Consider the following 13,999-nt stretch of genomic DNA (forward strand, 5'->3'; position numbering starts at 1 on the left):
AACAGGAGCATAAATCCTTGGGGTCATGGACAGAACTTAAAACAGGGAGGAGATTCTTGCAGCAATCCAAGAGGATCTGCAGGGAGAGGGGGCTTCCCTAGTGCTTTAACTCACACGGGAGAAGGGCATTTCCTGACAGACAAAGGCCTCGGGGATGCTGAGGCTCAGGGAGGAAGGGCCACCACAGGGTGGCTTTGAAGGTGGAAGTCCTGAACAAAGTCACTGCTACAAACACAGCAAAGGAAACCCAGAGACTCCAGGAACTGGAACTTCCCAATAACTGGATCAGGATGGGAGTGGATTCCTGGCAAGAGCTTTGCAGGAAGGGATTACTGAGAGGGAACATTTCACCCTGCACCTTCTCCAAGGGCTGTTTTATTGGTGTCCTGAAACACAAACCCAACCAAAAATGAGGCAGGGGGAGGAAATCAAGGGGCACAGATGGGCCTCTGCCCAGTGAGGTGTCTGTACCACTGGTGTCTAGAAATCCTGTTCATCCCTGCCTTCATGCCCTAATCCTTACAAGGCCAAGGCAGCCCAGAGAAGGGAATGACCAGCTCCATCATGGCACAGATAACATCAGGAGCTTCCCCTCATATGGCTTAAAACAAAAGCCTCAGACTCTGAGCATCCTAGAAGCACCCAGCCATCCTCCTCATGGCAATTCCTCTCCACTCACAGAGAGCACCAAATGCTCAGTGGAAAATTAACTTGCTGACTCTTGGGAAGGGATTTGCTGCCACTCTGGGTGGTGATCCCGGTTCCCTGCAATGGTGGTGACAAGCAAATCCCTAAAAAGGGAAAACTCAAGCGCAGGCAGCAGAGTTTTACCCTGTTTGGTGTTTAGATGGAGCAGTTCCACCTTTTTTCACTCTTTTCTTGGCCCCTTCTCACCAGCACGTTCACTTCTCTGGTGTGTCAGGCAGTGACCCACAGCCCCTTCTGTGGAGGTGACACAGAGAGGAAACACTGCAAAGTCCTGGAGGCCACAGGACGTGGAGGTCCAGGAGACCCCAGTGCACTCTGGCAATGAGGAAAGCAGCAGAAATTGAGCGTGGGACATCCCAGCAGAGCGTGATGGACAGTGGTGACAGGTACCTGTGTCTGCAGCCATGGAATTCCAGAATCCCAGAACGGTTTGGGTTGGGAGGGACCTTAAAGCTCATCTCATTCCCATACCCTGCCATGGACAGGACACCTTCCACTGTCCCAGGGTGCTCCAACCTGGCCTTGGACACTTCCAGGGATGGAGCAGCCACAGCTTCTCTGGGCACCTGTGCCAGGGCCTGCCCACCCTCACAGGGGTATCACAGACCAGCTCTGTCACCTCAAAGGGGCTGAAGGCGACAGGTACCGGTGTCTGCAGCCACAGGATGGGCTGTGTCACCCCCAAAGGGTGACAGGTACCCATGTCTGCAGCCACAGGACAGGCTGTGTCACCCCAAAGGGTGACAGGTACCGGTGTCTGCAGCCACAGGACAGGCTGTGTCACCCCCAAAGGGTGACAGGTACCCGTGTCTGCAGCCACAGGACGGGCTGTGTCACCCCCAAAGGGTGACAGGTACCCGTGTCTGCAGCCACAGGATGGGCTGTGTCACCCCCAAAGGGTGACAGGTACCGGTGTCTGCAGCCACAGGACAGGCTGTGTCACCCCAAAGGGTGACAGGTACCGGTGTCTGCAGCCACAGGATGGACTGTGTCACCCCAAAGGGTGACAGGTACCCGTGTCTGCAGCCACAGGACAGGCTGTGTCACCCCAAAGGGTGACAAGTACCCGTGTCTGCAGCCACAGGACAGGCTGTGTCACCCCAAAGGGGCAGGAGCCCAGGGCACCCTGTCACCCCTCGGGCACACTCCAGCAGGTGGCACTCGGAGCATCTTTAATGTCCAAAATGTTTTACTCTACTGAGACAGGACGAGAAGAGCCCAAAGCATCCATTTCATACACATTCACATCACAAACACCCCTCTGAGAAGATGCAGCACTCCTAAATAGGGGGATCAGAAATTATTAAGGGATGAGGGGTTTTCTCAAGCAAATCCTGAAGCTGAGGAAGGCAGAAGGCAGCAGAAGGCTCACACAGCTGAGCTCCCATCCTTGTGCTTCACATCCTTTTTGACCTGCTCAGGTTTTAACCGACTCATTTGACCAGGGGAACCCAAAATATCTGCTTTAAATCAGAGGCAGTGCTCATTTTCCAGTTTCCTTTTGGGATGGAGAGAGCAGAGAGGCTCCAGCACAGGCACCCCCCTCGCACTCCCTGCTCTCCTGCCTCTCCTGGCTCTCTCCAGGGGTGTGTTGGCAGCAGATCCCGAAAGTGTTTAAAAAAAAAAAAGAATATAATTTCTCCACCCTTTCCAGGCACTACAAGCCACAGCTGGCCAGGATCAGCTGACAATGAGCTGTTTGGGCTGAAGATGCAAGCTCAGGCAAAAGATGTTCCCAAACCCACCGAGACTTCCCAGATAACTCCAGTGCTGCTGCTGTCACAGAGCTGGGAGAGGAGCCCTCGGAGCCAGCAGGACTTTGCACCCAGGGAAAGGAGATGCCAGAGAGGAAAACACCTTGAGCAGCCAGGAGATAAGGAACTACTTAGTTATGCAGCTTCTACAGAGCAAATCACTCACCATTTAGAAAGTGCAAAGGATAAAGCCTCCCCTTCCTGCAGCCCTGCAAACACTTCCCAGCAAGGAGGAAATGTCTCCTCTCAGCAAATTCCAATCAGCTGGTGGTAAAACCAGGAGACCCCGTCCCAGGCTGTTCTGAATGCAGAGGGTCACTCAGGAGCCAAAACCTTCCACCTGGGTTTTGTTTTTCAGTAGACAACAAGAAAACTCTTTCTAACTGAATTATAAAACTCTTTCTAGCTGAATTATAAAATACAACACTGGTTTCACAACAAGAGCCAGGAGTTGTTTGCTGCCCTTGGAGATATCGTGGGATGTGGAAACTGTTCTCTATCACAGGAATGCCAGAATTCCATACTCCTCCCACAGCACACATGCTGCTGGCGGCTTCCCCCTTGCAAGACACACAAAAAGTGGTCTCAGGGCTTGGTAAAGCCTTTGCTTGGGACCTGCCAGGGGTTGGTCTGTGTGTGCTGGGAGAACTCAGCTTTCTCCCACCCTCTGGGAAGGACACACGTGAGAGACACGCTGAAAGAAAAGTGGTTGTCACGTTTTCATGGTGAACTACAGGAGTGTTGACAGCAAAAAAAAGAAACATGCCCAAAACACACCCGAGCTGTGTTACCAACACCCCGATGAGAGAGCACAGGAAGAGCATCTGCTGGAGCACAGCACTATTTTATCACTTAATGCTTATAAGAAATACAGATGTAGCCACCCCCCCCTCCCTGGCCCAGCTGCTCTGCATGGTGGGGATGAGCCCAGAACACCAAGATCACTATCCATGCCCTTCCCAAACATCACAGCATGGGAATTACTGCCACCCTCAGCACTGGGAATACCATGTTTTGTCCTGTTCCCCTAAGATGCTATTTCAAGGAGTTTTCCCCCCCTTACTCTGTCCATGTGGAGACCCCAGGGGTCCCCTCCTGGACCTCTGAAGGTATCACTGACCCCAGTCCTGGTGTTCTCTGCCTGATCCCAGTGCAGAGCCATCACCTGTCCCCCTGGAAGCAGGCACTGCACATTCCCAACCTGCAGCCCGGGCTGTGCAGTTAAATCCCCCTCTCTGGCAGTGAGGAGGAGCACAGCCACGGCTCGGAGTGCTGTGGGAGCACAAGGAGACCATGCCCTCAATTCGCTCACTGTTCCCACCAGCAGCTCTGCCCACACCGAGGTTTCAGGCTAAAACAAGGGATAAACGCCCTCATTTTCCATATCCAAAGAGGTGACATTTCCCAGCTGTGCACTACAGGACTTGCAAGGAAACCCTTCCTGCCTCAGAGCACTGCAGTGAGATCAGTGGGAGCTGCTGGGAGGCAAAGCCTCTGCCTCCCTCTCTTTGGAGGCTGCCCCAGGCACACAGTGAGGGCTTTTCCTGAGAGTGAAGGAGAAGAGCTCCAGGCAAGGCAGGAATTCTCAGATAGCTGGGAATACCCTCCCAGGATGGCCCCAGCCCCATGGCAGCCCCTGGCAGGCAGAATGGTGTAACCAGGGGGAAAAATATTATTGCAGCTTCACCTGGAGCTATGGAAGGAATTTACTGCTCGTGTCCAAACTAAGCTTCACTTCCAAATAAAGCTGGGACTTGTAAAGCTGCAGGAGCGTCAGGCAGGCTGATTGTGTGTGCAGGGAGAGTCCTGGTCAGCATCTCAGCCAGCTGTGGAGCCACTGATCCCCAACAAAGCCAGCCAAGGGGACTCCAAGCTCCCAGCTGCTGGCGTGGGATGATCCCTGATCCAAGCCCACTCTGATCCGTTCAAAACTCAAATGGGAATTACTTCTTCTGGTTGAATTCTTCAGGGTCCTTTTCAGTGCCAGCCCTGATCACTGCCCCTGGCACAGAGGGAGCTGCCACTGCTCCATTCCGTGTCCATCTCCCTTTCCCTCAGTCTGAGAGAGGAGCCTGTGATTCCTCCACAGCTCTAGGAAAGTGTTGACAGAGCTCTGGCCTTGCTCCTTCTGCCTCCTGGATCCACAAAGAAATCAACTTCAGCAATCCTACGCCCTCTGCCCCTGACTCAGACTGCCAAGAGCAGCCTGGGCAAGGAGGGGCTGGCAGGAGGACCCCTCACCTCCCTGTGGGATCAAGAGCTCCTGTAACTCTGACAGGGAGAGGGATGACACAGGTTTCCTCCAGGTACAGCACACACTAACAGATTTCCATTATTTATTTTTTCTTCAATAAAAGAAGCTTTCTGGAGCCAGAACATGAGGCAGCTTCTATGAACCCACGAGGGGGGTGGAAATGGAAGGGGAGAAACCGGAGCGGTTTGGATGGGTTGGGGCTCCACGTGGGAGGGCGGCTGGAGCTCCGCAGCCTCTGCCGCATTCCTCGTGTGCAAGGCCTGTAAACTGACCCCTCTTCAATTATTCATTAGAGCCTGCAGCTCATCAGAGACTCTGCTCCTCAAACAGGCGTTTATTTGTGTTTTTTAAGAGCTCAGAAGCTGCTGTTCCCCATAGCCCAGCCTTGCCAAGGACAGAGAGCAAAGGCTCTGCCAGGAACAGCCCAGGAGCTGTCAGGCACTGCTGGAGAAACAAACCCACTTGGTTCCTTCAGCTGACAAGATGGAGAAGCCAGTTTAAACTTGGAGCTTTACAACTGACAGGCTGGAAAAGCCAAATGTTAAGAGAGCTGCCACAGCCACAGCCCACTCCCTGTGGGGCAGGGGGAAGGCAGATTTCCAGGCAGCACCACGCTGTGCTCGAGCTGTTCTGCTCCCAGCAGGTTATCCCAGCTCTGCCCAGCCACAGGGGACCAGACTGGCTGCAGCACTCTTGGTTGGAAGCAGCAGGAGAGGGGCAGGGGGCTGAAAAGGGATTTGCTGAGGTACCTGCCCCTTCCCAGAGCTCCACAGCTCTCCAGTTCTTGGAGAAGGTAGTGGCAGCTGTACAAACACACACAGCCTGCTGCAGAGCAGGCACTTGTGAGCTTTGAAACCCTTCATTTAAGAGGCTGTGATTAGGGGTGTGCAGTTCTGACAGGGATCACACCCCTGGGCATGATTCCTGTCCCACTCTCAGCCTGGAGCTCATGTGCAAGGCTGGCCTGGGAGCCCTCCCTCACCTGGAGCCCTAATGGACACACAGCCCAGGCTGGATGGAGCACCCTGGGCTGGTGGAAGGTGTCTCTGCCCATGGGGTAGGACAAGATGAGCCTTCCAGTCCAAACCATTCAGTGTTTCTATGATTTGCCCCTTGGTGCCAGCAGGTCTTGGATCATTCTTTCTTCCACCCACACTGTAAAGAAAAGGTGCTTCCAGTTTCTCCTCTGGCCACCCACTCCAAAGAAAGCAGGACAAGGTCAGTGGACATCCTGCAGGCAGCAAGATGTGCACAGAAAGTCTTGGTGAAGGAGATGTTCCACAGAGAGCATATCATGCCACGTGCCATGATGGGGCAGCACAAAGCATTCCTCTTACATCCCACAGGAGAAGTGTGAAGAATTCCCAGTTCCTGACAAGAGGTCAGAGCAGGATTCCTCCCCAGCCTGCCGGAAAGCTGCTCCAGCTACATCCAGTTTGCAGGTGGGAGTGAAGAGCTGAGTTCAAGTTCCTCATCAGGAGCTCTGTAACAAACTCACAGGTGGTGTTTCACCCAGAACAACACACTCTAATATTAATGTTGGTGATACAGGTGTTTGTCTGGCCAGAGGTGTCTATGCCCAGTATTCCATCATGCCCTTCCAAGATGCGGCAGGGAAGGACCTTTCTGCAAGCTTTGCCTGGTGAGGGCAGGAGGATAAACCAGCAGGAGCCACACAGATCTGGAAAAAATCCTTGTCTTCTCCTCTACTGCATTCCCACAGCCTGAGCAGGTGGGGCACCTTGTGCCTGGCTCATGTGCCAGGGCACAGCCCTCACTCCAGTCTCAAAGGTCTCTTTTAAGGTGCAGAGCTGGAAGAGTTTAGTCCTTCCCTTCCCCAGCTTTCACTGTGCTCTGTGATTATCAGCCAGGAACAAGCTGATCAGCACTCCCAGCCCGTGCCACGTTCCCTCCAGGGAGAGTGTGGGCTCACTCAGCACTGCAAATCCACTCCTCTGCTTTTCATTATGAAGTGATTTCACTAATTGGGAGTTGTACTTCCATGCATAATTTCTCACACTTGGCACCTTCAGGGAGCACAGGCTCACCCCTCAGCCATGCTGGGTGCAGAGCAGGCTGGCAAACCCCAGCTATGAGATTCCATTTTCCAGCTGAATTCAGTTGCTGTTCCCCAGCTGAAAAAGGACAAATTTCAGCCAACATGGCAATTAAAATCTGGAGAACACAGAAGGGAACAAGGCTCAGCACCCAGGACCAATGCACAGCCTGCCAACCAGACTGGGGCAGAGCAGCTTCAACCACCACCGGCAAAGAGGATGAGGGAAGAAATCCATCCTTGTACCTAAATTTGCCAAAGGCTCCTGTTCAATGCAGCCATCATGAAGAAAATTAACTTTTCCCCAGCCCAAACCAGCACAAGGATCTTGCAGGCAAACACACCGAGGTATTTGTGTACCAAGACTGTTCTGGAAAGGTGGAATCCACAAGAGGTTGTGAAATGCACCAGCTGTCCTCAGTAGGAAGCTTAGCTGGAGCTACAGAAGCAGCAAGAAAGTACCAGAACATGGCCAGCCTGGCCCAAAAACATCCCCTCACTACCTCAGCAGTGACCATTCCAATGTGTTTCATGCCTAGAAACTCCAAAGTGCCACAACAGCAGGTGAGATGATGACGGAGGCATCAAACTCATCACCAGAGTCCATCAATCTCATGCTACCAGCTGTGAAGTTCCTGACTCTTTTGAGGAACTCTGGGATTTCCTACCCTGCAGAGTGCCTTTGGTTACAGCCCAGGCAAATAACCAGTGTACTCCTGGCAGATCCTGCTGCCAGGGACAGGCGAGGGACGGGGCTGCTCTGTGGGTGTTGAGTAATCGCCGCTGTCGCTGCTTCAGGTTATTTTTAGAAGAGATCACAGAACGAGCCACAAAAGGATAGTGAGTACAAACCTGGAAAAAAGGTGCCTCTTCCCCCTCCAGCTCTCCACACACAGCACAGAAGGGTGTGGGAGGGAGCCTGAGCAACCTTCAGCTTGAGCACAGTCACCTCAGATGGTGACGGCCGCTTGTTCCTCCCGCCTCAGTCCTTGCTGTGGGCAGAGCCAGAGCCAGGAGCTGCTGCTGAGGTCTACCCCCAAAGTGAACAGAAAAACACAGATATTCTGGGTGCTGCCTGTCCCCCCATCTGCAGCATCTCGGGGCAGAGCCTGCCCTCCAGCTGAAGGTATGTGTTTACAGGAGGGATTTCTCTTGTGCTGGGAGCAAACATACCTTGTACAAACTTGGGAAACGCCACTGAGGTTATTTCAGGACGACGTAGCAGAGCTTTGTGTGTTCAAAAGTTACCCAAAATGGGATTGTCAGGCACTGCTCACAGGCATTTTGGCCACAGTGCCTTGGAAAAATGGAAAGCAGGACACCTGCACCAGCACAGGGCTCCTGTGACTTCCCTGCTGTGGGATGTTGGACAACTTGCCACTGCTCTGCTCCAGCTTGAACTTCACATCCATGTCCCACAGACACAGAACAGCAAAGGGAAACTCAAATGCTTTTTGGCCTCTATCTCGTGATCTTTCTGTTGGGCAGCATCTGCAGATGGAATCAGCCAGGGTTTGTCTCAGTGATGTTCTTCAGAGAAAAAAAAAACCTTAAATGATCTTTAAAGCAACATCCTTCAGCAGCTTTTAGGGGAGGGCAGCTTAGCCAAGTATTTGAAGATGAAAGAGGCAAAGTCTCAAGCCTTAGAAACCCAGCTGGAATCCAACCAGAAGACACAAATTACTTTTTCCCCATGCCAGAGATGCAGTGAAGAACCATAAACCCACTGTTCTCAGGAGAGGGAAATGCAGAGTTTCATTGACCTGAGTTCATCTGACCCACACCAGATTTCTTTGCAGACTGCTGGAAAAGTGCCAGGCCAGCGAGTGGGACAGAAAGGCAGAACAGGTAGGTGAGATTCAACAGCACTGCTGGAAATCCACAAAAATCTCAGGGGAAAAAAACCCAGCTGAAATGTAAATAATTGTTTTTTTAGGTTGAAATTTCTTTTACTAAAAATACAACATAACCAACTGGAAAAACGACACAACAAGCCCCCAGAGGCTTTGGCAGGGACGATGATTCAGAGGGAGAAGCTGCCACAGGGCCCTCAGTGAGGGCACAGCACACGACAAGCTCTTGACAACCTGCTCGGCAAGGTCGCCCAGGGCAAATCGAACACATTGTGTCATTCCCCACAGCTGGAGTGTGTGTGGATCAGAAAAGGAAATCCTGAAAGGATTATAATTTCACGGTACTGCAATGGCTCTTCTGCCCTGCACAGCCTCTGCAGGACAACCAGGATGCTGTAACAGCATCAGTGCTCAGTCCTGTGCTTGGGGAGGGCTCACATCACAGAAACCAAGTCCTTCAACACCACCTTGGTCATGTGTGGGGCAGGACGAGCTTTAGGTGTCTCAAGAAGGAGCAGCAGGTTAAGCTCCCTGCCCAAAACACAGCAGACAGCAGCTCAGCTCCCTCTGCCATTCCCAGCTGGTGCCCATGGGCATGCAGAGGGCAACCTGGCAGAAGTGGAGCTTCTCCCAGCCCCACCAAGGCAAGAGAATAAACAGATACCAGGCACTCAGCAAGGGCAGCTGTGCCAAAACCATCAAATACTGTTGTACTTCTTATCCCATCTGGCAAGATCACAACACAGAGAGAGGCATAAACACGGCACCGAAACACCCCAGGGATTCTCCCTTCTTGCCCTCAGCTACAGCCACCAGCCCAGCTCCTGTGTGCTGGACCAAGGCAGCCCTCTGGGAGCTTCCCAGGCATGCCTGGATGACCAAAGGGACAGGAAAACAGAGGGCTTATCTTTCCTCTTGCCCATCTCCAGTCCCTGGCACTGCCACGTGCACTCAGCCCGATTACAGTGCAGCAGCTTACAGGGTTTATAAATAGCCGTCCCCAACCCGTTCCCAGAGTCACTCACACCCCCACCCACCTCGGAGGGATGACTTGAAGACATAACCCCAGAGCATTTTTACCTTGGTTGGAGGATTCCCACCTTCTTCTGGAGCTGCCTGCCCGTTCTGCAAAGGAGGAGAACCTGTGTTAGCACATGAGGGCCATGGGACTGCTCCTCACACACCTTAAAAAGGCTTTGGGAGCCCTTCACGTGGGACAAGCAGGGCAGAGTGGCACTCAGGACATGGTACAAGGTGGTTGAACATTCCCCCCATACACCACAGAGTTTTGTCTTTTATCTCGCTTGAAAGAAACGCTTTTGCCCAGAGAGTCTTTCCACACTTCTCCAAATGAAATTAGGGCTCCTTACACAGCAAATGTTGCCTGTGGGGTGAACAGCATTGCTGCACCACTGAGTGTGGAGCCCTGAGGTGGTGGGTGCAGGATGATCCCAGTGCTCCAGACACTCCTCCATCCTGCACCCACATTATGGCCATCCCTGCGCTGTTCCTTGGGATCAGTGGGAGCAGCAACAAGGGGTGAAGCTGGAAGAGCAGTGCCAAAATGCAGTTAACAGCAATTGTGCCCTGACATTGGCTTTAATAGAAACACTTATCACTTATTTATTACCCTATCACAGCTGATACCTGCAGGAAATGTGCCCCACCTGCCTGGGTCCAGGTCCAGCTCTGTACAAAGTCAGAGCAGGTGACCTGAGCCACCTGGAGTGGCACCAGCTGGTCACAGGGAGCCCCAGAGGGATCAGGTTCAGCACTGGAGAAACCAGTGGGAGCAGAAGTGGGTGGGATTTCATTAAGACACAGATACTCAGAGCAGGATAAGCACGTACAGAAGGTGTTCTGCAGACTGTGGAGAAAAACAAGGGCAAGAAGACTTTGCTTTGACATCTATTTGCACTGCAGTCTCAGGCTCCAAAAATCATCTTTCTCTGAAAGAACAAGGCCAGTTTACTCACTCCTTTTCAGATGTTATAGCCCAAGAGAAGAGTTGCAATGCCAATGTATTTTGGCCTCAGATTCTTGATGGAATTACTGAGTTTAGAGCCTTTCAGGAATCGACAGAAACAAAGCCAACTCCTTCCCTGGAGAGGCAACAATTCAGTGATATGATCAACCTGGCTCCTGACTCTGGACTCCACTATCCCCTTCTTCCCCCTGGGCTGAATTTAACTCACTACCTTTTAATATAAAGCAAAACTTACAATTGCTGACCTTGACAGAGCTTTGGGACCGCTGAGAAAACTTCCTTCTAATGCTGCACTTACTTTCCATGACATTCACTGGCCACTTCCAGGTTCACACTCTCCTGCTTCCCACAAGAGGGTTTTAAACCATCCCTGCTGCATTTACACTGCTCAGCTCCCTGTTTGTGGCTGGCTCACAGTAACAGGTGTAAGGCTAAAAAGCAAAATCTAAGCACAAGTTTATTTTTCAAATACTTCAAATCCACAGACAATAATCCAGAGTTTCTACGTATCTTCATATTTAGGTCTCTCCTCTCAGTCCAACTTGTGCTGCCTCACAAAACATCAGCTGAGAAGACCACCAATGGCCCTGCAATATTTATATCTACATGGACCCCCTCTGAGCTCCATAACTCACCTTAGTCCCAACAGAAATTTAAGTTCCAAAGTATTTTCAGCCAACGAGTGAAAAAAAGCAACAGCACCACCTCGCAAGCCAAGTTCTCCCTGAGGAACATTGCCCTGATGTTTACACGGAGCTCTTGGTGCCATCAGCACAAATAGCTGAGCAGTGAAGTAAGATTTGTGTTTCTGAACAGCCCCCACAACGAAGGGGGAGACACAGCGCTGGAGATAACCAGACTTGGAAACACACCGATGTTTACTGGCTCAGCTGTCACTGATCAACAATTCATAACTGGCTGCTAATCCAAACCAGAGCTTGGGGAGGGCTGGTTTTGTCTAAAACAGCCTAGGAAGCAGAATTTCTGTGTTGGACAGAGGGAAGCAGTGCCTGGGTCATGGTCTGGAGAACAGATCTACAAGGCAGGTGTCGGGAGAGGGGTGAGTTCCTGCAGGGTTCATCCAATCCTTCAGCTTCCAGGGTGAGCTGGGAAACACCAGGTTCCACCTACAGACCCACCAGACCTCAAGTGCTGCGTTTCATCAGCTCCCTGCTCCAAGCATACTTGTCCTATGCCACAGAAAATCCATCCTACCTGGGGATGGAAGAAAGGTGGAAAGAAAGAGAACAGTGCCCATGCCAGGGAGGTTTCCTGGGCATGCAGTTCCCTGTTCTCAGAGGGATGAAGCTCCTGATGAAATCATTGCTTTCTCAGGCTGACATGAGGCAGATGTGTGAGCAGAGAATTGCTGCATTTACAGCCAAGCACTTTCCTTCTACCCCAGAGCAGAGACAGTCCTTATTCCCTCATATGGAATTCGAGGGCCATTTACAAGTGTCCCAGATGGAAACACACAGTTCAGACTCATCACCAAGATAAAATATGGCCACTCACCACGGCGTAAGTGGAGCTGAAATAGTTTGTGGGTTTCTTGGTTTGACATTTGCCTCTTTAAAATGCTTTATTTCTGCACAGAGGGTGAGTGAGGGCATGTGTGTGTTTGCCTCCCAGCAGATGCTCTCTCACAGCACATTGTTCTCAGGGCTGGAAAGGAGCCTCCTGAATGTCCAACTCCAAGAGAATCCTGAACATCTCCCATGGGCAGCAAACAGGCAATGTGGCAAAGCTCCTTCCCTTGGGGCAGTGAGGTGCTGATACAGATTGTGGCAGAGCAGGGCTTGGGTTACCAAGAAGGCATGACATGAGCCTCACCAGGGACCAGCAGCCTGTCCTTGCAGCTTTCCAGCCCTCCCTGCTCCGGGGTGAGCGGAAACAGGGATTACAGAGCTAATCTGATGGGCACGTGGGGCAGCAGCCCAGCAGCGAGGGCCCCTCTGGGTGAGTGACCACTCCAACAGTCCCAGAGGTGACACAAACCCCTCCCTGCACACACACTGCTCTGAAGTTTCCTTAATAGCCCACAGAAAAGTATCCTGGAAAACAAGTGTACTCAGTTACGCAACTGCCTGGCTGAACTTGGGAGATATTTATCTTAGGACATCTTGTGTTTTAAATCCTTTTAATTCCACATAATCCGCAGCACAGGGAGGAATTTAGAGACCAGGCCAGTGTGCTCTGATGTGTAACCAGGACGGGTCACACCCTGGCAGGACCGTGGGGATGGTGCCCACTCCTGCTGCACTCTGCGGTTACACCACCAGCACAAGTCATGCCAGGTTATCAACAGCTCTGCCTGGAAAAACAGCCTGTTGCTATTTCTGGACCTTTTGACTAGTCATTTTTGAGATGCCCAAAACACAACCTGGGCACCAGGTACCCAGAGATGCTCTTTCACCCAACTCTGTTGAATCATGAAGCACCTGAGCAGGAAGGGGTGGGGGAAGAAACCTCTCACCCCAGAACTTCTGCTGGTTTGACGCAAGAACAAGGCATTTTTAAATTATGATTATTATTATTAAGTGGTGTTCATGGATCTTGCCTATTGCAGTTCAGAGAAAGGAAGTAATTCTGCAAAAATAGAGATCTCCAAAAGAATTCCTGTAGCTCAAAGAGACAGAGGAGTCTCTGAACAAGGCATATCAGAGACAGTCATTCAGCTGCTTCCCTTGTCTTTTGATCATAGTTTTTGCATTGTTCAGCTATGATGCTTGAGAAAGAGTTATTCATGAATAGCTCCTGCTCAGTAAAGAATGATACGGGCAAAAGTAATTAGCTTGAAGTGGTTGAGTTTGGCGTAATCCCACGTCAGTTGCGTTGTTGTATGTTCGTGTAATGAAACAAGAATTTAAAGCAAAGTGGAGCCCTGATGACAGATCCATTGCTATGGGAATGAAGTCATGGAATCACAGAATCCCAGAACAGTTTGGGTTGGAAAGGACATGGGCAGGAACACCTTTGACTAGACCAAATTGCTCCAAGCCCCGTCAAACCTGGCCTTGGACACTTCCAGAGATGGGGCAGCCACAGCTTCTCTGGGCAACCTGTGCCAGGCCCTGCCCACCCTCACAGGGAAAGATTTCTGTGCCATTCAGCTCCACTTGCCAGTGCTCATAGTCTGACCCAAACAGGTTTTTCTACTACATAAGCAATATTTGGAATATAATCAGAAGAGAGAATGGGAGAAGAAAAAAAAAAGAGAAGGAAATAGTATTACAAAACTCAGTCCCCAGGACAGAGGGACTTGGCTCCTGCAAGGGATCAGTTCCAAGCTCCCACTGCCACCCAGTCCCACGCATTTCCCTGGCACAGCTGAGCTCCAGTGGGCAAAGACAAGGAGCACCAGCCGGCCAATTTTCCTGGAACACA

The 13,999-nt window shown here is 51.5% G+C and overlaps 1 protein-coding gene across 1 annotated transcript in view; it reads right to left on the reverse strand.

Annotated features, from left to right (window-relative positions):
- Positions 1 to 13,999, reverse strand: part of RPS6KA1 (ribosomal protein S6 kinase A1) — a 39,821-nt gene that overhangs the window by 23,633 nt on the left and 2,189 nt on the right. The window contains exon 2 of the mRNA XM_071576490.1: positions 9,706 to 9,750. Within this exon, the coding sequence (XP_071432591.1) occupies positions 9,706 to 9,750 (45 nt within the window). The remainder of the gene's footprint in view (positions 1 to 9,705; positions 9,751 to 13,999) is intronic.

Source organism: Pithys albifrons, chromosome 24, assembly GCF_047495875.1.
Source record: "Pithys albifrons albifrons isolate INPA30051 chromosome 24, PitAlb_v1, whole genome shotgun sequence".
NCBI lineage: Eukaryota > Metazoa > Chordata > Aves > Passeriformes > Thamnophilidae > Pithys > Pithys albifrons.